The 23,171-nt window shown below is 35.3% G+C and overlaps 1 protein-coding gene across 4 annotated transcripts in view; it reads right to left on the bottom strand.

Moving 5' to 3' along the window:
- The window catches only part of LOC148942732 (diacylglycerol kinase 1-like), a 147,596-nt gene that overhangs the window by 84,168 nt on the left and 40,257 nt on the right, over positions 1–23,171 (bottom strand). For 2 of the 4 annotated variants that reach the window (XM_089102798.1, XM_089102799.1), the window contains exons 4-6: positions 14,667–14,831; positions 8,098–8,220; positions 2,666–2,715 (exon numbers count right to left, since the gene is read on the bottom strand). In XM_089102798.1, coding sequence (XP_088958924.1) covers positions 2,666–2,715; positions 8,098–8,220; positions 14,667–14,831 — 338 coding nt within the window. The remainder of the gene's footprint in view (positions 1–2,665; positions 2,716–8,097; positions 8,221–14,666; positions 14,832–23,171) is intronic. The other 2 variants (XM_089102800.1, XM_089102801.1) reach the window with 1 other exon arrangement.

Raw genomic sequence — 23,171 nt, 5'->3', positions numbered from 1 at the left:
CTCTACAGTAGGGTTCTCTGATACGCTGAACATGATGGTGTGATTTTCATTAGGCTCCTATATTTTTTAGTGGGTCTTTCCCCCTTTTTTTGAAAATCAGCCAAATTTTCTCAGGCGCCTAACTTTTTATGGGTTGCACTAAACTTGATGAAAGTTAGATATTTGAAATCAGCATTGAAATCTTATTTTTTTATATATCTATTGGTATCAAAAACCCTTTTTCTAGAGTTTCGGTTACCATTGAGCCGGGTCGCTCCTTACTTACAGTTCGTTACCACGAACTGTTTGATGTACGAAAAAGGAATTTGGTACATAAAATAAGACAGGTTACGAATATTATGCGTCTGGGAAATATGACCTAATTTTTCATTAAAAAGAAACATTTCTTCTGCGTAATAGTTGTCATTTTACAAAATTACCATAAACTTAAGACTTTTAATTTGAATGATGGAAACAAATAATTCATGAAGGTATACGCCAAGGCTTAATAATACATCTATTTTCTATTTATTTCCATTTATTAGCATTCCACACGCCATTGAACAGTGCTTTAAATCCTTCATTTATATTTTTATTTATTAATAATTCCGGTTTATATGCTACGAGTCGAGAAATTTTACCTTTTTAAGATTGAATCACGAAATTGAGTATGGATTATAGTAGTAATCAAATAATCTTGTACGAACTAACATCATAATAATTCGGCTGATGATTGAATATTAGGATAAAAAAAAGGTTTTCCAAATTCAGATTTCGAGTTACGTTACTTCGGAAAAATTTAGCAATTTTATTACAGTTCATCGGCTACATCTGAAACAAAAAACCAATTTTTGTGTTATAGGAATGATAAAATAACTTAATGTGTAAAAGAAGCTCTTTTTCTTACTCCTTAAATTTTATTCTCTAAGAAATTCTGTTCATACCTTTGTATTCAAACATCTTTATGAAATAAAAGCTACACTAACTCATAGCTAATTCCCAGGAAAAATTTTCTCTCCGTTTTAGCAGCTTTTCTAGTTCAAAGCACTCATCTGTTGAACTTTGACCTTTCTTGGAATTCTAGCTGAAACCGTAAAAACGACTAAAATTGCTTGGGAGAGATTTGTTGCTGGAAAAGTCGTAACGAGTAGAAAGGATTTATAAAATATTCTAAGATAGGAAAATATTTTTCGGACTTTGGCTAGATTTGCTATTGAAGTAATGGTGAATTAAGAAAGAGGTATTCTGGAAAAGTTTTAGGCCCAAAAGAAATTTGGTTTATGCAAAACGTGGCAAAATACAAATAGGCAGAGGAGGAAATAACGGTACAACGAATGGCAAATTGCCCAAAAAATTGATTTTAAAGAATTTTCTAAAAATAATCGTAAAATTTCAATCGTTTTAATAGGGAGTCAGAAGATTTTTATTTAAGACTTATAGGTTTTGGTGCTTAAAATATTTCAAGGTTTTGCGCACTTTAACGTTTTTGTTCAACATTTTCAATGAGATTCCAAAGAGGACCTTGAGAGGACCCCCTCCCTCCCAATGTCAGTTGAATGCACTATTTAAGTATTTTTGCTAAGTAGCTAAAGCTAGATGGCAGTGATTATTAAGTTTTTGTCAGGTTTTAAGTTTTGTATCATTCGTAGAAAGATACAATTACAGTCGTAAATTCTCACTAGTGAATCAGACAAATTTGTCGATTTTAAAATTATTTTCTTTTTCAAATTATTTTCTTAGGCATTTATTTTGGTGTATTTTATAGACGTGAATGCTGAATATTTCACTATTCCCACTTTTCGAAAAGTTGCTTTGAAATTCCTTATTAATTCTTTTTAATTTACATTACTTCTTAACCTTTTTTCATTCTGTTTAATTATTTTATCTATATGCAGTTTCTGTTGTACCAGGTGCAGAAAAAAGAAAAAAAAAGAAAGTAAACTTAGGTGAAAAATCGGCATAACTAAGGTAAAAACAAACGGTGGCAAACAGCTTAGGAAGGTGTAACTTTCCTTTGAAGCCGGAGTTCCCTTTGGGCATCATCAGGTTGTTAACCTTTGATTTTGACCAACGAAAAGCGTTACCAAATTTAACTAATTAATTGTACTAATTTATTTTCAGGGTTCAACGTGACAATACTGACGCAAATATGGTACTGCCCTTAAAGCTTCATAATTTTGAAACAATCAAAAGAAAATCTAAAGAAATTTGCGGTTTGGTGTGACTATAGCTAAGATGGGTCCACGAATTTTTATTTTTATTTCGATGTCTTTGGCACTTCAAGTTTTAACGTATCTAAGTTCTTGTTCAAACAGAAAAACCCTGAATTTCTTTGTTTCTACAGATAAGGCCTTGAAACCTCCACTCTAGTATCTTAAAACTTGATGAATTTGGGTTTTGTAGTTCTCATTAAGACCGCACTCCCTTTTTTATGTGTTTCTGCCCTGTCACTAAATTACACTAATGCCTTTTTTCTTTTTTCTTTATAAGTACTTTTCGACTACGCCCCTTTACAAATTTTTCAAGGACTAATCTATGAAAGCTCAACTTTGGAAGTTGAAAGACAAAGGAAAAAAGAACCGTGCTCAAATGTTGAATAATGAATTGTACTGAATACAATGGTATTGAGAAAAAAAATTATAAACACATATTAAGCTATGCAAGAGACAGCAAAAATTTATCTTACATTAGTGTCTAAGACGCCATTTCCATCCGTGTCATAGAGCCGAAACATGACTAGAAAAAGGAAGAAAAATCAGCAAAGAACATTCAAATTTTATCATTTTAAACAGTAGAAAATCATATGCAACTTGGTTGATATCATAGGCAGCGTAATAGTACTGCTACTACGCTTCCGAGGGTAACCAGCCCACCTCCCTCGCCCTTATCAATTGCTCATCCAATCCGCCGAGTCCCTAAAGGTATTCAATCAAAGTTTTGAGACAGCTATTATGTTCAAAATATTCGAAAGATCCCTGGTCCCTAGTTCCTGGAGCAAGGGCTGTAAATTACGCAAGTTGGTCCCTAGTCCCTGGAGCAGGGGCTTTAAATTATGCAAGTTGGTCCCTAGTCCCTAGTCCCTGGAGCAAGGGCTGTAAATTACGTTGCGCGTAATTAACATATAGTTGCCCGTAATTAACTTATTAAGTTGCCCGTAACTAATATATAGGTTTTTACTTTTGGGAAAGGAGGGCATTTTGGATCCTGGGTCTCCAAAACGGCTAAGCATACAAAAGTGAAACTTTCAAGGAACTTAGATAACAGTGTTGAACTAATTAAAAACAAGCTATGAGCATCTAGGTTGCCTCAAAAGGCTGCATCTGTAATATCTCAGTAACAGCTGAAGACATCATGCTGAAACTCAGGGCATGTTGAGGGGGATGCTGAACTAATCAAAAGACATTATATGCATCCAGGTAGTCAAAAGGGCGGATATGCAACATCTCAGGAACGCCTACGGGTACTAAGACTTAAGTTTCAGAGAATGTTGAGGGGGATGTAAAACTAAAAACAAAGACACTATGTTCATCCAGGTTGTCATAAAGGTGTATCTGCAGTATCTCAGGAACGGCCAAGAATATTAGGGTGAAACTTTCAGGGTATGATGTGGGGGATATTGAAATAAATCAAAATATACTACGTGCATTCAGGTTGTCAAAAGGGCGTATGTGCAAAATCTCAGAAACGGCTAAGTGTGTCAAGTTGAAACTTTCAGGGAGTATTCAGGGGGGTGAGGAAACTAAACCAAACACAGTATTTGCCTCCAGATATTCAAAGAGGCGTAACTGATCGCCTAAAGTTACTAAGTTCAAACTTTCAGGGAATGTTGAGGAATGCATTTCCAATATCCGAAGAGCGGCAGAGGGTATTCAGTTTAAACTTTCCAAAAAAACAATTAGGAAGAGGTTTAACTAGATCAAAAGACACCATGTGAATCCAGATTGTCAAAAGGAAATATCTATAATCGGGGACGTTCCACGGGGGGCGGGGAGGTGTGCCCCCCCCCCATTTTTCCCTTTCTTCGCGATTTTATGTTTTATCATGATTAGCCATTGTGATCTCAGAAATTATTTATAATTATTTATAAATTACATGCATTACCTCAGGAATGATATACCTGCATTACGTTGAGGCAGCTATTGAACAAGATCACTAGACTTTAAACTTTCCAGGTTTTCAAAATGGCGTTTTTGCAATATCTTAGGAACGGCTAAGGGTATTAAGTTGAAACTTGCAAAGAAAATTTAGAGGGATGTTAAATTAAACTTAAGTAGGGTTGTCAAACTTTCAAGACACTTGCAGGGAATTTTGGATAAGGCCGAAAGACACTATGTGCATCCAAGTTACCTATCAAAAGGGCGCACGAGTATCTACAATATCTTAAGAATGGCTAGGGTATTAGTTTGAAACCTTCAAAGTATGTTGAGGGGGATGTTGAACTAAATCACTGAAGATTACTGTGTACATCCAGGCGGCCAAAACGGTGTAGCTGTAATATCTCAGGAACGGCAGAGGGTATTAAGTTGAAACTTCCAGGGCCCGTCAAGGGGAGGATGCTAAACCAAATTCAAAGACACTATTTACATCAATGCTGGCAAAAGGCTGTATCCGTAATATTTCAGGATTGATTAATGATTTTAAATTGAAAATTTTAGGGAAGGTTGAGGGGGGGGATGGAACCAAACCACAAGACACCATTATGCATCCAGGTTGTCAAGGATACGCATCTCAAATGTCTCAGGAACGACTAAAGGTATCAATTTGAAACTTCTAGGGAATGCTAGGGGGCACGTTAAACTAAATCAAAAGGCACTCTGTGCACCAGGTTGTTAAACAGTGTTTCTCCAATGTCTCAAGAATTTGCCAGGGTATTAAGCTGAAATTTTTAAGGAATTTTGAGGAGGCATTTGAAATAAATCAAAAGACACTATCCAGGCTATGAAAAGGGCGTATCTGCAATCACTCAGAACAGGCTAACGATATTAAGCTAAAATTATCAAGGAGTGTTTGACTAAATCCAAAGACAATATGTGCATCCAGGTTGTTAAAAAGGTAGGTCTACAACAACTAAGGGTATGAATTAACAACTTAAGCTGAAACCTTAAGGTAATATTGGACGGGGAGATCGAGTAGATTTTAGATTTTCACATAAGGGGACCAAGGCAAATGTATCAAGGACAATAAAATTTTGAAGAAAGATACGGTTGTGTTAATTTTTAGTACAAAATATTCTTTATTCACAGTGATATGCTTAAAATTTCAAAACGTGAAGACACTTCGATTAAAGTTTTCAAGCCAAGGGAACCTCAACCAAAAACAAAATCAGGTTGAACTGATTCTTGAAGGCATGTACTAATATTTACATTTTAGACAACAAATTCAATCTTTTTCTAATAAATGAACTCAAAATGTATTTATTTAAATAGATCAGCAGTTAAATATAAGGCAATATGGTTCTTATAACAAAATAGTCGACCAACATTTTTCTACATTCATATTTGTAACATAATGAGGGTCAGTATTGCTTCAGCCCTATAGAGGGTAAAAAATCATGCAAATTTTTATTCTATCTATTTGAATTTCATTCACCCTACCAATCCATAAAAAGTTCTATAGTGCAAATATTATTAAATTTGGTACCAAATTTTGCCAAAAATATGAATAGCAAGCCAAAATCTTAATTCTTAGCTGACATACTGAAACAAATACTAGTATTTGCTTTATAACAAATCAAAAATAACCTCAATTAAGACAAACGGATAATAATTAAAGCAAAAATTAAAAAAAAGTTTTTCAAAGAACAGTGAAGAGCTACTATATTAAACCAAAGACTAGTAGAAATAAGCCTCCGAAAGTCCAGAGCATCATTTGCAGTTTACCAATGAGTGTGAACGGTTCTGCCTTCTGAAGACCAGAACATAATGTGTAGTTTACTGAAGAAAAAAACCAGCAACAAATGAATGTGGATTGACCGTTTAATATACATATACTAATATTTATCCCTTATGGTTTTAATAATTGTTTACTTATTAAAGTTTAAAAAGTGAAAACATATAAAATATATTTTGTTCTCAGTGAAGTGCAAATTATGTTCTGGTCTTCAGAAGGTATAGAGGATGTCACCCGTTTCAAGTTTGACTCAGTTGTTTATTGTGATTTCTGTTCGTTTTGAGTTTTATTTATTAATTGCTGGTGATTTGTGGTTGTTTTACGCTTGGAAGATTATTTTATTGTATTTCTGCCCATTTTCGGTTTAATGGAGCTCTTTACTTTTCTTGGAAATACTTATTTTATGGATTTTTTTAAAATTAATAAAACAAAAAGGGAAGCTTTTGTTCAAATAAAGCTGAAAACCCACATTAAACTTACAACAAAGTCTGAAATCAAATTGATTAATTCCGTAAAACAAACAGCGGAGAATACTGGGTACAATGTTCCAGGGCAAATTACGTGCAAAATATGGGGAATAACTTCAAAATCATAAGATTATGAGAGTTCAGAGAAAAAGGGGCATGAAACCAAAGGTCACCTTTTTATAAGCGCCTGATCCAACCAGATTCCCTCCACTTTTAGCTAGGCTACATTACTGCATAGGTACCAACATTTTCTGTATAGGTCATAAAAGGGCTAAAGAGTTATGGGGAGACCTGTTTAAATAAAAAAAATGAAAAAAAAAGAAAGAAACCTAGAATCGTCTTACATCATAAAATGCTCCTTACTTCCTGTCAATGGCGTAACTTCGTTAAATTTATGGGGGTGGGCAAAGTTGGAGCCAATTTTTTCAAATCAAGTGAAAATGACAGAGAAAATTGAAAAATGAGCCTTACAGTACTATAAAGGTATACTAAAGAATACTGACCCGTTTCTGTGGATGCTTGAATTATGCGAGCTTATCTTAGTTTTGACAAGATTCTTTAAGAAACTAAATTCCAGTTAAGGGACAAACTCCGGTCTGAGCGGGGGAGGGGGGTTGAAAACCGAAGTCTGGGAGGGGCACTTGCCCCTCCTGTCCCATAAACAATTAGGCCCCTGATCCCTGTGCCAATTTGTACAGAGACAACACTGAGTCATTGTCCACTATAAATATAAATGTTTTGATAATCTACTTGTATCTCTTTTTTGGGTTGTTTTCCACAGCTGATCTATATCTTTTGTTGTACTAATCATATTGTTTCATACAGCTTGTCTTTATGTAATTTCCTGTGGAAAAGAAAGCTATTTTTGATCTCAGATCCTGGTTTAGAGAACTATAAATCATCCAAGCCGGCTTTTAATAACTTTCTAAGAATGAAAGCAAGGGAGATAGAAAAAAAGATCAGTCTTCTACAGTTCTTTTCTCAGCGATCTAAATATAGCTCCAGCTTTCTATTCGATCTCCGGCCTTCTTCCCCTAGATATAGGATGACGTCGTTATATACGTCACGAATGTTGACGCAGGCAGGGAATTCATTGATAGGAGACAAAAGAAATTTGATTAGAGAGATTCGACTTGAGATTCACGGTTTGCTATTTCGTTGGATACGAACGACGTCACTAAAAAATTGCAACATTGGACAAGCTAGTTGAGCTAAAGAGGAGAAAACTCATAGACATACGCGTTAGTTAGCACAAGAAAATTTCCATTATTTTAGGTGAAGGAAGAAAAATACCCCAAAGAAGGATGGAGTTCTGACGAAGATAGCAACACCTAACCTAGCTCATCTTGGAACACTAGTACGGAATTATTAGCCCTAAATCTAAAAAAAAAATAAAAATAATAATAACACCTCCAAGCATACGTTTTATTTTATTTTCCAGGGACCAACGTATAGAACTGCAGGTCGTGGAAACTGTAAAAAGGGGTCAAAAGAAGTCCCTGTGTAAGTCCCCTCTAGTTCTTTTGTATGCAAAAAAAAGAACACGCAATAACAAAGTGTCGTCTTTGGCCTTTTTGACTAGGCCTACCGGAGAACAAATTTTAGTCCATGTCTGTGTATGCTTAGAAAAATTTTTAATAGTTCATAAAAAAAACGGCAGCATTTTAGGGAAGTTTTACTATGGAACAAGAAAATTAAAACCTCACTCCTAATCTAAACCTGGGCAGGGTCATGTAATATTTCTGACTAAAAATCTACTTACATTCCAGTTTGTCCTCTGGTCTTCCGGCTTCAAGGAGTGAAAAATAGCAAAAAACATTCTTCAATAACACTCGTAAAGAGTTTATATCTACCAAACTTTGCTTCCGAACGAGGTGACGAATGTCTGAAAAATTTAGAAGTTTTTTTTTCTCAAAATAAAAGATAAAAATCTAACATATTTTTATTGATATGTTGAATAGAAATTGGATTTATAAAAGAGAAAACACTCGGTATATTTATGTTCATATAAGGTACTAAGGTACTAAGAGCCTCTAAGGTACTAAGTCCCGTTCCATATTTTTATTCTAGATTTTAGTGTTAATGAACTTGATTGATTTCCAACTTCGTACGTCCACGAGAGTTTGATCAAAAACAAGAATTTATTCAGCAATGAAAACTATAATTTATGATATATTTTTTTTTAGAAATCAATTTGAAGAAGTCCATAATAAAAATTCCTCGAGAGTTTAATCAAAAACAAGGATTTATACAGAAATAAAAACTATAATTTATGATATATTTTTTTTAGAAATAATTTTGAAGAAGTCCATAATAAAAATTCCTCGAGAGTTATGATTTAATGAAAGCTATATTTTATTATATTTGTTTTTTAGAAATCAATTTGAAGAAGTCCATAATAAAAATTCCTCGAGAGTTTGATCAAAAACAAGGATTTATACAGCAATGAAAACTATAACGTATGATATATTTTTTTTTAGAAATCAATTTGAAGAAGTCCATAATAAAAATTCCTCCGAAAAATTCTAAAAAGTCACATATTTACGCAAGCACTAAAATTCTTGGACATTTTCTCAAACCAGAAATGTGTCTTCGCTTTAAATTTTGTCCGTTTTAGCTCACTGGGTGGTGGTTACAATTAAAGTGTCCACCGTGGAACTTTAAACACGGATCCATTCATCCATACGAATAAAGTATGCTAAGGCATGACGCTTTATCATAACTGATGCTGAAAATAACATAAAAGATATACAATTCCTCTAAATGCACAAGAACAAAAATTAGAGTACAATACCTCAAATTTCTACCATAATTTATCTTTCATTTTGGAGAAGTTCATTACGCCTCCCGATATAAAATCCAGTGTAGCGATTTCCAAATTTTTTGTTTACCACTGTCAGTCTTGAAGTTTTAAAGTTTTTTTCGCAACCCGCCTTATGAGACTTAATCCTTTTATTTAAAAAACAAGTTTTAGTTTCAACAGATATCCAGTATTTGATTGCTTATTCAATGCACACACATTTTAATACAACTTAATATACAAATTTAATGCTTTTCGCTTATAAGCGAAATACTTTTTATAAGTATTTATAATAATATAATACTTTTTATAATACTTTTTATAATAACTTTTTATACTTTTAATACTTTTTATAATAATTTTTTATATAACTTTTTATAATACTCATTATACTCTTTTTACAAGCACAACAAAAAACTAGTTAATGGTACATTTTCGAACACTTTTTTTCCAGATGGATGTCACTTAAAATTTCAATTGAATTGAAATTTTGAATCTTTTGGTAAGTAAGATCAAAATTTCTCCCTTTCCAATTTCGGCAAAAAAGAACCTTTATTCTAAAAAGGATTCTTTGAAGGAATATGTGGAAAGGAGTCTTCAAAACTACTTATTAGCTAGGAAATTGAAACTGACGTGTCTCTAGACGTGAATCTCCTCCAATATAATTAACATGGATCTCAAAAAATTTGACGTCTTAAAAGATCTACAATTTATTTTTAAATTTGCTGTTTCCACAGAGGTAATTTTTATCTTTATCGCGGCAACTTTTTCCAAAACTTTTAACCTATTTGAACCAGAGGCTTTGCAAACTTAAATTCAATTCACTGAATGTAGCAAATATTTAAAAAATAAGCCACTTTTGTTAACCACATGAAATGGAAGAATCTGCCCTTAAATGGTAAATAGCACCTTCAATGGCACCCTGATGGCAATAGCTCCATGGTCGGTATTCATTCAGAAACAGCGATTCTTTGTGCTTTACATCAAACAGACGTTTTAAAGTGTTTCTTTTTTAAAGCCGTCCTGGATTATAATACAAAAAAAAGTGTTTATGATCAATCCCCATCTCCTTACATAATTCGGCAAAAAGTCCGCTATTTGATTGATGAGATTTTATGTAGTTTACAAACTTGACATGTTATTCTGAAGTGAAGTTTAAGTTTGAAGGTAGGCACTTCATCACCAATGCTTGTCTAATAATGTTACAACATGCCCATAAAAAAATAGGGCTAACTCTTGAGTTTGTTTAAACCAGTTTTTACGAAGGTTTAAAACTGAACGAGCTCCGTCACTACTTAGACCAATGTAGTTAATCCAATCAATACTGCGACCAGTGACAAAATCATTGGTACGCTTAAAAAATAAGCCTTGAAAGTTTAATCCCAAGTAGCGGGGCTGTTAAGCATAAGAATCGTGAACTTCTGACGAAAAGCACGAAAATTGGTGGAAACATAGATTAAAGCACGGGGAATCTAATGGTGACGGGAAGCACGTCGGACAGGCACTCTAAAGCCCCTTTACGAGCACCCGAAGGACTAAAAAATGCGCAAGTTTACCAGCATCTCTACAGTAGCATCAAAACCTCTGAATATACATTTTAAGATATGGCAATTCCAGTGGCGGCTATATGAAAAGTAAAGGATCGCTCTGAAGTGCACAATAGAGCGCTAAAAAGCTTGTAAAACACAAAATAGGAGCACCTATCCTATGCAATACCAAAAAAGGTAAAATCATATTTTAGAGTACTAGAAGTCCGAAGATTGCAAGCAAAAGCTCGAGTCACCGCGTCAAAGCGCAAATTTGTGCGCTCAAATTTGCAGAAAAAGTGCAAAACTGATGGAAGTTTGAAAAAACTCCAGAAAAAGTGGTAATGTAGTACAAAGTATGGGGTACCCAATAATCACAGGTAGAAAATCGAGCGATCGCTTTATAGCACCTTTGCAATCGCTGAAAAGAGCGCTAAAAGCGCTAAACTCATCTGCTTGTTACAAAAAGTTCAGATTTGGTTGAAACACGGTTTGAAATACCAAGAGTCGAGTGGTGTTAAAAATAAAGTGAATCTGTAAGCCAGAATCCGGTCCTGGCATGTCTTAATGCCTTCAAGTGCGGAAATAGAAAAATTTACAATACATTAGTTTCTTAAAACAAGCGATAATTCCAAATGACATTGAACATGCAATACGAAGAACGATTTAGAGCGTCCAGCAGAGCCCACGACGCTTAATGACACGAAAAAAAAATGAAGGATTTCGAAGACACATAGAAGCCTACATGGCACTTTTTCGGAGATGCCCAGCCGAAAAAGCCATTTCCGTTTGCTGCTTTAGCTAACTTGTCTTGATTGTCATTGTTATTGGAAAATGGAATACAAACTAAGGCAATTATTATCAAATAATATGATACTTCACTGAGATATCAGATCACATGTTGAGCAACCGGGATTCTAATTTAGGCTTAAACCTTAAAAGGGACAGCAAAATACATAATTCATAAAGATTCATTATACTTGGCAGGACCCGTGGCAAGAACATAACTCGGTGCACTCAAGTGAGTTGCTCTTGCAGTTGCAGCGCCCAGAGCATTGCTTTTTGCAACTGCATCGTATAAACTCTCGACAGGCGACATAACCTTGGGGCAGGGTTGATCATCGAGGAGCCCAAAGGCCATTGCTAGTCTTTTCCCATCCGTAATCGTTGGGGTTCGTCTTGGGAATAATGGCAAGATGAGAACTGGATCATACCTGGGTTTTAAGGTAATCGTGCCGAATGTGCTGGTTTAGAGCATCCTGGGTTGGCGGAAGTCTGCCCATGGATGATCCTTTTTTTGTGAACAAATACGTCCTCAACTTGTTTACCTACTCTTTGGATCTGTGGAGAGTTAAGAGTTACCTACTCTTTTGGATTGTTTACCTACCCACTGGATCTGTCATACACAAGCACAATGAACTTTACAATCTGTGCAAAGTCGTTTTCAGTGAGCTCTTGAAGAGGAGAAGACAGGCAGATGAAGACCGGTTTTATGGCACTGCGCACTTCCCATGCTTTCCAAAACCCTCCCTTGCTATGCCAATGGAATGTGGACACAGTGTCACTTGCCACTTAGAGCATGGAAAAAACCAGTGACTGCGCCTTTTCTTCGCCAAGTGCAGTTGCTATGTGTGAACAGGAATGTATCGAAAACTCTTTCCTTGGCCATATGCTGCGTACTGTTGATCAATCCCAATAAGAAAGTACTTTGCGATGAGCAGAACAACTACACATGAATCAACCGTTCTGACAGTGATCAATTTCATGTTGCAGCGTGCTTGATGAAGGCAGTGTAAGACTATCCTGCTATCTCCCTCCTCGTGGTTGCTAGGATTAATTTCAGCCAAGTCAGATAGAATTGTACTTCAAGCATTATCACCAGAAGTCACGAATACCAAATGACTGGTAACAGCGTCGCAATTCTTTTTTTTTTGCCACGAACTCGAATAGGCTCCGCTTGTTGGCTGAACACTGAAGTAAACTAGTCCAGTTTTTTGAAATTGGCGTTCCTTCTTCAACCTTCGTCAGATACACAGCCTTGCCACGTTTTTCTCGTGTAGCAGTTGTCAAACCATCGGAGTTATAAACGCCAAAGACGACTTCAACTCGCTGTGTTTCACTTGTGAACTGCTTACGAAGATATTGGTAGATTTCTTGTGTAACATATTCACCAAGCGTCTGGCTTTTTGGCTTTATAAGATGGACTGGGACAGCACCATCAAAAGCCTTGAAATCGGGGTGAGGTATCTCGGCCACAACTTCAGAAGAATAAGCTGTGAGCAAAGTTACAATATTAGACTTCGTGCCGAATCTCAGATTAACCTGACCAGAGATTGAAGGACGGAAAGGCTGGTTATCGTGTTTGAAAAACACTTCCAAGTCAGCGCCTCTGGTGTTGCAGCCAATATAGAGTTTTGCAAATAGGGCCGAATCTAACTTGGCTATCTGAAGGATCAGTTTCGACTTCGGTATCGATGATGGAATGAGAGTTGAAAATAATGACATCTTGTTTTGGCGTATCGGTGAATCAGTAGACTTTATACATTTTACAAAAGTATCGTACTGGGATTAGCCAACAATTCCCAGATTGCGGTAACTACTGATGGCAAGACAATGGGGCACTCTTCTGGAGTCGATGGAAACGAGACTGTCATACATACTTTCGAAAGGATTACCCTATTCTATTAGGGTATTTACAAGGTTATTAGTGTTTGTCTAGAACCTCTTCTGAAATACCGAGCCCACTTCGTGATTTTCTGCAGTCCGCTGTTCCATTATATTCTGGATTTTCAGTTCTTTTGGCAAACAGAAATTTTGATGCTTTTGTAGCGAGTCTGGTAAACTTGCGCTTTTTTAGCGCTTCGGGTGTTTTATAAGACGCTATAGAGTAATCGCTCGACTTCATACCGATCACCATTGGTTTCACCCATATTTCATACTATATTTCCCCTTTTTCCAGAGTTTCTCAAAACTTTCCATCAGATCTGCGCTTTTTGCGCGCTTTTGAGTGCGCAAATACGCGCTTGGCCAGACAAACTAGAGCTGCTTCTTTTAATAGTCGAACTTCTAGTACTCTAAACTGTGTTTTTGCCAGTTTTTGTATTTCATTGAATGGGCGCTTCCATTTTGCGCTTTACACGCTTTTTTTCGTTCTATTGCGCGCTTCAGAGCAATCCGTTGCTTTTTATTTAGCTACCAATGGAATCTCAATACCTTAAAACGCATTGTCAGAAGTTTTGATGCGTCTGTAGAGAGACTGGTAAACTTGCGCTTTTTTCTATCACTTTGGGTGCTCGTAAAGGTGCTTTCGAGTGTCTACTCGACGTGCTTCTCGTCACCATTGGATTCTCCGTGCTTTGATGTATATGTCCACCAATTTTGGTGCTTTTTGTCAGAAGTGCACGATTCTAGTGATATTTTCCGTTTAACAGCCTCACTGGCAACGCCCCACCTAGCAGGTTTAGCAGCATAATGCGTTGGCACGGGTGATAAAGCTATATAAAAGATTTTTAGTGTCAGACTGACGCAGAAAAGTGTCTTACAAATGTTTTTACATGTTTTTTTCTCTTTTTTGGCGAAATGACACAATAATAAAATATAAGATATTAAAATTAAATAATTTGTTTGATAGATTGATATCTTTTTTTCAATAATGCACAAAAATAATACAACAATGAAATAAACATAGCCATTACCAGAAGGCCAAAGATTAAGTACCAAATTAAATATTAGAGCCAAATATTAATATTTATAACATTTAATATTTTTAATGTTAAACAATAAAAATTTATTACTATCCTTAATAGATACAAACTTTTAATTAAACTTTTTATCATAATAGACAAAAACTAAATTATTTTACCGGAACTCGGCAGAAACAACAAACGTGGCGAGCAGACCATTATGTACATGAATGATGAACTCATACCAGTTGAGATTAAATATTGAAACCTGAAATGGGAAACATGCACCCCAAAGCAGGCAAAGGGGGAAAATAATTAGTACCTTCACTTTTCCCATTGATTATCCTGTTTGAAATATTTGACTTCCTAGAAGAGTTCCTAGACATAGCACTATGACTAGGGGAGGAAGATGAGGTTGTTGAACATCTATCTAGTGGCGCTGTACCAGTGACACAAACAAGAGGGTGTACTGAGGCACCTGCACTACCTAAATTTGAAAAGGTAGCAGTCATGAAAGGATAATGATAAAAGTATATTTGTGCTCTTCATTTCTCTTAGAAATCTTATTAAAAATCACAACAGGTGAAGGTCTTGACGTCGTTTACAGAGGTAACAAACACTAAAATATTCTGGGATTTTATAAGCGAAAGCAGAGGAATTTGAAAAACCAACATCTTTTTCATTACGTATACCTGGTTTCCCTCATACCTTTTTTCACTTTTAGAAGGGCCATTTCATTTTTTTTTTGGGGGGGGGGGGTATGTAATTGTTTAATGTATATACAACATTAAATGAAAACTTTTTTTTGACATATTAACAGAAAATGAGTCTAATTACCCCAACAAAACGTTTACCCAGACTATACAACTGCTATGTTTGTATTTTTTTTAACTGTATTTTGTTTTCGAACGACTGTATTAGCCTCAGTCTTTAGTCTTTTAATTTTTTCCCTAGTTTCTCTGATTTTGCGTGGCCTAACAGACCTAATTTTTGCTTTGGACAGAGCCTTGCTTATTTTTTTTTGGGCGGGGGGAGGGGGGATGGCTATTGGAAAATGTGACTTAAATTTTCAATTTCATGGCCAGTACCCCCCCCCCTCCCTGATACGGCCTTGGTGTGGCTTATTCTTGTTTCTGGTGGCGTGCAAACGACAATTTCATTAAGTTGACCATATAATTTTAATTAGTTAAGTTCTAATGATTTTAAAATGGAGCATTTCGACTAGTGTTTTTTCATAGTTGAATCTAATGCACAATTTTTACCCTCCAAATTCTCGGTATTAAACAAATTTGGTATCTTTGTTACTGAGCTTCTTAATAGCTCATGGTCATCTTCATAATTCTTATTCTTCGTTCTAAGCCGTATTTGGCGGCACTAAAATCTCACCAGGTTTAGAATTATGTTTAGTTTTAACCATTTTTGTACTTACTATTTTCAGTATTAGACGATTTTATGCCCTTTCAGTTTACTTTTTTTTACTTATTTTACCTTCCCTCTTCTTTCCTTCTCTTCACAACCGTAATGTACAGTTCTTGACTGTTATTAGATACTCATTCATTTTATTTCTTTGACTGCCTTTTTTTCTGTGTGTGCATTTTTTCTTTACAATAGATATACCTTACCTGCTTTCATCTTTTATCACTACTGTTTTAAAATTGCATCATGTCGTACGACATATTTAACTTCCAACACTCGTTGATTTTGAACTCACCTATTTTGACTATCTTTTATCTTTTTTGGTTTTAACCTTTCTATCTATTATAATTATAATATCTTATTTACTAATTTCGTCTGTTTTTAATTATTTTGTATGATTTTTGACTTAAAAGAAAGTTAAGCCGTTTTGCTTTCGAGAATCGTCATTAAAATAAAACTGTACTAAATCCTTGACTTAAAAAAAAGAAGAAAAAAAACTGATGAGTCACTCTATCTAAGAATTATCAACAAAATCACAAGTTCCAATTATAGTTTCCCTAGCCTCAAATGGTTGCCGTGAAAGAGTACTAAATTAAATTAAAACAGATTTACTACTAATTTATCAAGAAAGACAAACCAACATTTGTAGATTTAGTATTTTTATAACATTCAAATTAATATAGGAAAAAAATAGAATCTGATAAATTTAGCAACTTCAATGACAAACTATTTAGTAGATCGTAAAAAATTTTTTAAAAAAGACGATCCTTTTGGAACAAAATGTTTTATGAGTAGTATAAACTTCAAGCAAAATTTGGTAGAATGTATATATGACAACTTTTCATATCTGCTTAACTAACACATCAAATCAACTAATTTATCGAATTCAGAAAAAAGGCTCTAGCATTGACTATAGCTACTACTACTACTACTAACAACTCACCGCAGCACCAAGCCGCCCGAGGCCAACACGGCTACGCACGCTCCTCGTCCATCCCAATATACAAGGAAATTGACTATAGCAAAGAGCCATAAGGCTTGAATTTGTTTTTGTTGTTATGTTATTTTCCCAGAGCCACTTCATATGCAAGGGGTAGTCGTACAAACGTGGAGGGGACTAATTCTATTGGAAGTTGAAAGTTCTAGTGTCCCTTTTTAGAGTAAAAGAACTCGGTTGGCAACCAGCCCCCCCCCCCTTTTTGTCTTCCCTCCAACTAAATACGTCCGATTAAAATTTCAAGATAATCCAAAGGTCAAATAACTATGCATTCCGTTATTACATACCCCCCCTAGCCCAGGGAGCAGTGTCTGTAAGTTATACAAGCTGTCTATTGTTGACATATAAGATTTTTTTTTGGGATAAGGGGGCATGTTTAATCTTAGTTCTCCAAAAAGCCTTACAATGTTAAGGAGAAACTTTCAAGATATGCTGAGGGGGATTTCGAACAAAATCACAATACACTATAGGTTTGCAGGCTGTCAAAAGGGCGTATCAACAATATCCAAGAAACAGCGAAGGGGTATTAAGTCCAGGGTACGTTCGAAGGGAATACTGAACAGTGATTGGAGGGCAACCATCCCCCACTCTTTTTGATACCCCTCCCTCTCAGCACTGATGGAATTTCAATAAACCGTTTTTTTCAAAATATTCGAAGCTCTAATAATGACGCCACCGAGGATACCAAGCCTCCTACAGGCCCCCAGGTCCAGGGTTCTAAATGTTGCAATATGCCCTATTTTTAAATACAGGTTTTATCATTAGGAAAAGGGGAATGTTGAATTAAATCAAAAGAAACAGTGCATCCAAGTTATCAAAAGGGCGTATGTACGATATAATGCCTTGCCCCCCCCCCCCAATCCCAAAGCCCCCCCTGACAAAGGTTGCAAATTATGCAGTCGGCCTTTTGTTAAAATACAGGATATAGCCTTGGGAAAGGGAAAATATTTTATATTGGGTGTGTACGAAAAGGCTACGATTGTTCAGAAGAAACATAAGGGCATATTGAGGAGATGATTTAACTAAATCAAAGGAGTCGGAATGCTTCCAAGTTATCAATAGGCCGTATCTGTGATATCTTAGGAACTTTTCAGGGTATTAACTTGAAACTTTCAGTGCTATTACTGCTTCTACTACTACGATAGCAACAATGACTACTTGTAACTCCGACTACTTGACTGGGACTACGAACACTTGCAACTGTCACTTATTGCGGCTCCAACTCGAAACACTCAAGTCCAAAAGGATTGGAGGGCAACCACCCCCCCCCCTTCATATGCCCTTCTTAGCTGCCCTACCCCCAAAGACATCCGATCAAAATTTTGAGACAAACATTTTGCTCAAAATAGTTTAAAGTTCAAATGACTATGCCTCCGGGGATTGCATGGGTTGTCACTGTTTACGTATAGGGTTATTGTTGGGAAAGGGGGGGGGTATGTTCGATCCTGGGTTTCCAAGAGGGCTTAGGCAATCACGGTGAAACTTTAAAGAAATGTTGAGGGAGATGTAGAACCAAATCAAAACACACTATGTGCATTTCAATGGCGGTTATGGTCTCTCTTGCATCCGGGAAAAAAATTTGATTAGCGGTGGCCCCTCCCTGTCTCCCATTTTACCAACTAAACCCTCTACTTTATTTTAATAAAAATGAGTCTAACCTTTAGATTATTTATTTGAAATTTTGCGCCTCTGAAATTTCTGCGCCCGGGTTATGTCCTCTCCCCCCCCCCCGCCATAAAACCGCCGCTGGTAACTAATGCATGTCAAAAAGGCGTATCAACAATATCTCAGAAACTTACCCAATAACTATATCGAACATAATCAAAGCCAACTCTCAGATTCCCTTATACAAATTAAGAATTGAAATTAGGATCAGATGTTTTAATTCGTAAGTCAATAATTTGAAAAACCGGAGAAATATTCATTACATTAACCAACAATAGAACTTTGCAATAAAAAGCGAACAGAAACTAATTTTGAAAAAATGTTTTATGAAAATGAGTTCTTCAAAAAAAGTAAAAAGCCATATTAAACTGAAGACGAGCAAAAACAGTCATGTAATAACTCAAACTTCAAACAACCAGAAAGTACTATCAAAGAATAAATGAAACCCAAAACGAACAGAAATTAACATAAATAATCATACCAAACATAAAATAACAAGTACTTAAATGGATGATGGTTCGCACTAAAATTGGGTCTTCGGTACCCGGGTTGGCACTCTTTGTCAGTTACAATCGGTGCAGTAGTTTGTTAATTTCGGGGCCCAAAGGCATCTAAAGTCGGGATGGCAGATTCCCAATTCTGGTGTCACATGATTTTAGTTCTTACAATTTACTTTTTTTACACAAAAAGGTCAAAAGAAGCCTTTTCAATTTTTTCAGCTAAACAAGGATAAAGAAAAAATACACTTTCAAATATAAAGAGCAGTTGCAAACCCACCTTCTCCTAATTGGTGCGATTATTTCGAGGGATAGGGCTCCAGGAATTTTTTTCCTTGTATTTATCCTTGGTTAGAGCAACCATGGATATTTAATAAATATTTATAACCTGAAACATAAACTTTTCATTTTATAACCTTACATTTTTGTCTCTTAGTGGAGGGTGAGGTAGTACATCAACAAACATTTATCCCTATTTTCTTTTATTATTGACTAATGTTTACCCTGTAAAACTATCTATATAGGCACTGGTCCTAACGGCACCCATTAAATGTACTATCATGGTATTTATATTATTTTATCGCTTTCCTGAGCACCGAAATTAGCAACAAGCACCTCCAATTTTATATACCTTTAATTTTCTTAGGTAGTGGAATTAGCAAGCTAAAATCCCGACTTAAGCTCTTTAGAGGCCTGACCCCCCTTTCAAAGCACCGACTTTAGCTTTTCTGTATAGATAAATAAAGAAAATCCTAAAACGAGTAAAAATTAAATTGAATATTCTAGTCAAACACGAAACGAATAAAAGTTACAACAAACATGATTTCGGGTACTGCTTCTCTCCTCTAGCCGTAAAAGTAAGGAAGCATATTTCGTTATTTGCGCTTTACTGAAAACACTATAATATGTTATAAACTGTTTTCTATATTTATAATATTGACAAAAAATACAGTTAAAAAATCTTTAATTGCTGAGGTTTTTTTGGAATTAGTATCATAAAATATTAAACATTCAATTTGTTTCTTTCTAGTCATCATGATGATTAGTTATTTTTTTTAATTTCGTTGAGGTTTTGAAAAATTAAAGCACACTCTTCAACATGTATCTGGTCTTCACTAAAACGCAAATGATACAATGATGCAAATGATGCGATAGAACTACAGGGGCAAGAAGAGGGCGATCTATTGTCAAAATCGAGTCCGTAATAATTGTTTTTCGTTTCAAGTTTGACTTGAGCATTCAATTTGATTTTAACTCGTTTTAGGAGTTATTTATTCATCTATATCAGTATTTGTTATCTTTATGTTTGAATATTTACTACAGTTTCTTTTCGTCTTGGGTTTTATTTATTCTTTGATAGCAAACATAGGCAGCGCGATAGCGCTGCCTAAGTAAAGAACGGTGTGGGCAGAATGTATTATTTTTTTTCTTCTCCATACCCGGGCATTTCATATGGAAGGGGTAATTGTAGAAACCACAAAAGGGGCTCATTCGATTGGAAATCGAGAGTTCTAGTGCCCTTTTTAATAGTCGAAAGTGATTGGAGGGCAGCTAGCCCCCCTCCCACACCCATCAGTCCCCCAAACACATCCAATCAAAATTTTGAGATAGCCATTTTGTTCAGCGTATTTGATTTCAAGATAGTAAATATGTTTTTGAGGAGGATACTCCCCCACAACCCTCAGGGCAAGGGTTTTAAGTTACGCCCTGGGGGCATATAAGGTCTTTATAGAAGGCGTTGTCGTAGAAACTCAAAAGCGGCTCAATCGATTGGAAATTCAAAGGGCTAGTACCTTTTTTAATAGTCGAAAGTGATTGGAGGGCAACTAGCCCCCCCACGCCCATCATTTCCCCAAACACATCCACTTAAAATTTTGAGATAACCATTTTGTTCAGCGTAGTTGATTTCAAGATAGAAAATATGTTTTTGAGGACACTCCCCCACAACCCTCAAGGCAAGAGTTATAAGTTATACCCTGGGGGCATATATGGTTTTTATTGAAATATTTGTCGTAGAAACTTGAAAAAAGGCTCATTCGATTTGAAATTCAATGGGCTAGTACCCTTTTTAATCGACGAAAGTGATTAGTGATATTTTTTGTTGTTGTTGTCGTTTAGACTAGGGCACTTCGTATCGAAGGAGTTGTCGTGGGAACTTGGAAAAGGGCTTATTCGATTGAATATAGAAAGGGCTGATGCCCTTTTTAATAGTCGAAAGTGATTGGAGGGCAACTAATCCCCCTTCCACATCCACCCTCCCACGCCCACCCTCACATTTTTCCAATATGTTTAAAAAAAAAATGTTTCCTTAATATTAAATCAAAATGCAATTTGATATTTCTAAATACCAATAAAGCATCTCAGCAGTATCCCAAGAACGACTGAGGGTATTATGTTCAAACTTCCGAGGCTACTTCTGCTCTTAAAATTTAACCAAATCAAAATAGCGTAAATATATCCAAGCTATCAAAGAAAGTAAAAAGATTTTTTGCGAATAGTATCAAGTTTTCCATTTCAGGCCAACTAGAGGAGGTATGAAACTAAATTAAACAGTACTATTTGTGTCCAGATTTATAAAAGGGTGTATGTTGTTAAAAATTGCTGAAAATGTTTCTCCAGCATACAAATAACAGGCCAAAATATAAAGTTTTAAAAAACGAAAAGATTTAAAGTATTATTTCCTTTTTCCCTGAAGAGACTATGTCAATATAAAACGAATAGAAATTAATTAAAAAAAACTTTTTCCACAAAATAAGGCGCAAAACCCCTATGCCTTCCCAAGGCCAGAACAAAATTTACACTTTACTGAAAAATACAAATGAATGTGCATTGTCCGTTTAATATACATATACTGATATTTAGTAATCAAAATGTTAATATTACTTGATTTATTAAAGTTATAAAAGTAAAAACCTTTATATTTTTTTCAGTAAAGTGCAAATTTTGTTCTGGCCTTAGGAAGGCATAGGGTTTTGTGCCCAACTTATGTTAATTTCTGCTCGTTTTGAGTTTGACTCTTTTATTTATTGTAATTTCTGTTCGGTTTGAGTTTCATTTATTTATCAATGCTGATTTGTGGTAGTTTCACGCTTGGTAGATTATTTGTTTTTGCTCATTTTTTGTTTAATGGAGTTCTTTACTTTTCTTTGAAAAACTTATTTTGTGGAAAAAGTTTTTTTTTAATTAATTAAATAAAAAGAAAAAAGTTTTTTAATTGAAAGAAAGGAGCGACATTAAAGCAGAAAACGAACGGGAATCATTGCGTATATGAAAGGAGCTGTCCTCTCCTCAATGCCTCACTCTTTAAAAAGAAACAAGTTTATTAATTGAAAGAAAGGAGCGACATTAAAGCAGAAAACGAACGTGAATCATTGCGTATATGAAAGGTGCTGTCCACTCCTCAATGACTCACTATATATAAATAAACAAGTTTTTTAATTTAAAGAAAGGAGCGACATTAAAGCAGAAAACGAACGGGAATCATTGCGTATATGAAAGGAGCTGTCCTCTCCTCAATGCCTCACTCTTTAAAAAGAAACAATTTTTTTAATTGAAAGAAAGGAGCGACATTAAAGCAGAAAACGAACGGGAATCATTGCGTATATGAAAGGAGCTGTCCTCTCCTCAATGCCTCACTCTTTAAAAAGAAACAAGTTTTTTATTTGAAAGAAAGGAGCTACAGTAATGCACAAAACGAACGTGAATCTTTGAGTATATGTACGGTGCTTTACTATCATATATGACTCACTATATATATAGAAACAAGTTTTTTATTAGAAAGAAAGTAGCGACAGAAAAGCAGAAAACGAACTGGAATCAGTCCCAATATGAAAGGAGCTGTCCTCTCCTCAATGCCTCACTCTTTACGCTAAAGGGTTGCATTGTTTAACAAAAATATAGTTATGAGAAAGAGTCACACTTTAGCGTAAAGAACGAGGCATTGAGGAGGAGACAGTCCCTTTCATATACGGAATAATTTCTGTTCGTTTTAAGTTTTAATGTCACTTCATACTTTCAGTTAAAAAAAAAACTTTTTTTTAACTTAATTTCTGAACGTTTTTGAATTAATGCAGGTTTTGATTTTGGCTCACCGTACATGAGTAATTAAAACAACATTTGCATATTAATTTTACTTTTTTTTTGGTTAAATGGCTTTCTAGAAAGTTGTTTAATTTTATTTACGAATTTTTTTATTAGTAATACATACATGTAACATACGAATTAACTTACGTGACAAACTTCTATATTCGTA

Source organism: Artemia sp. Qi Xiang Cuo, chromosome 16 (assembly GCF_049724085.1).
Source record: "Artemia sp. Qi Xiang Cuo chromosome 16, ASM4972408v1, whole genome shotgun sequence".
NCBI classification, from domain to species: Eukaryota; Metazoa; Arthropoda; class Branchiopoda; order Anostraca; family Artemiidae; genus Artemia; species Artemia sp. Qi Xiang Cuo.
This window is presented reverse-complemented; position numbering and strand designations above follow the sequence as displayed.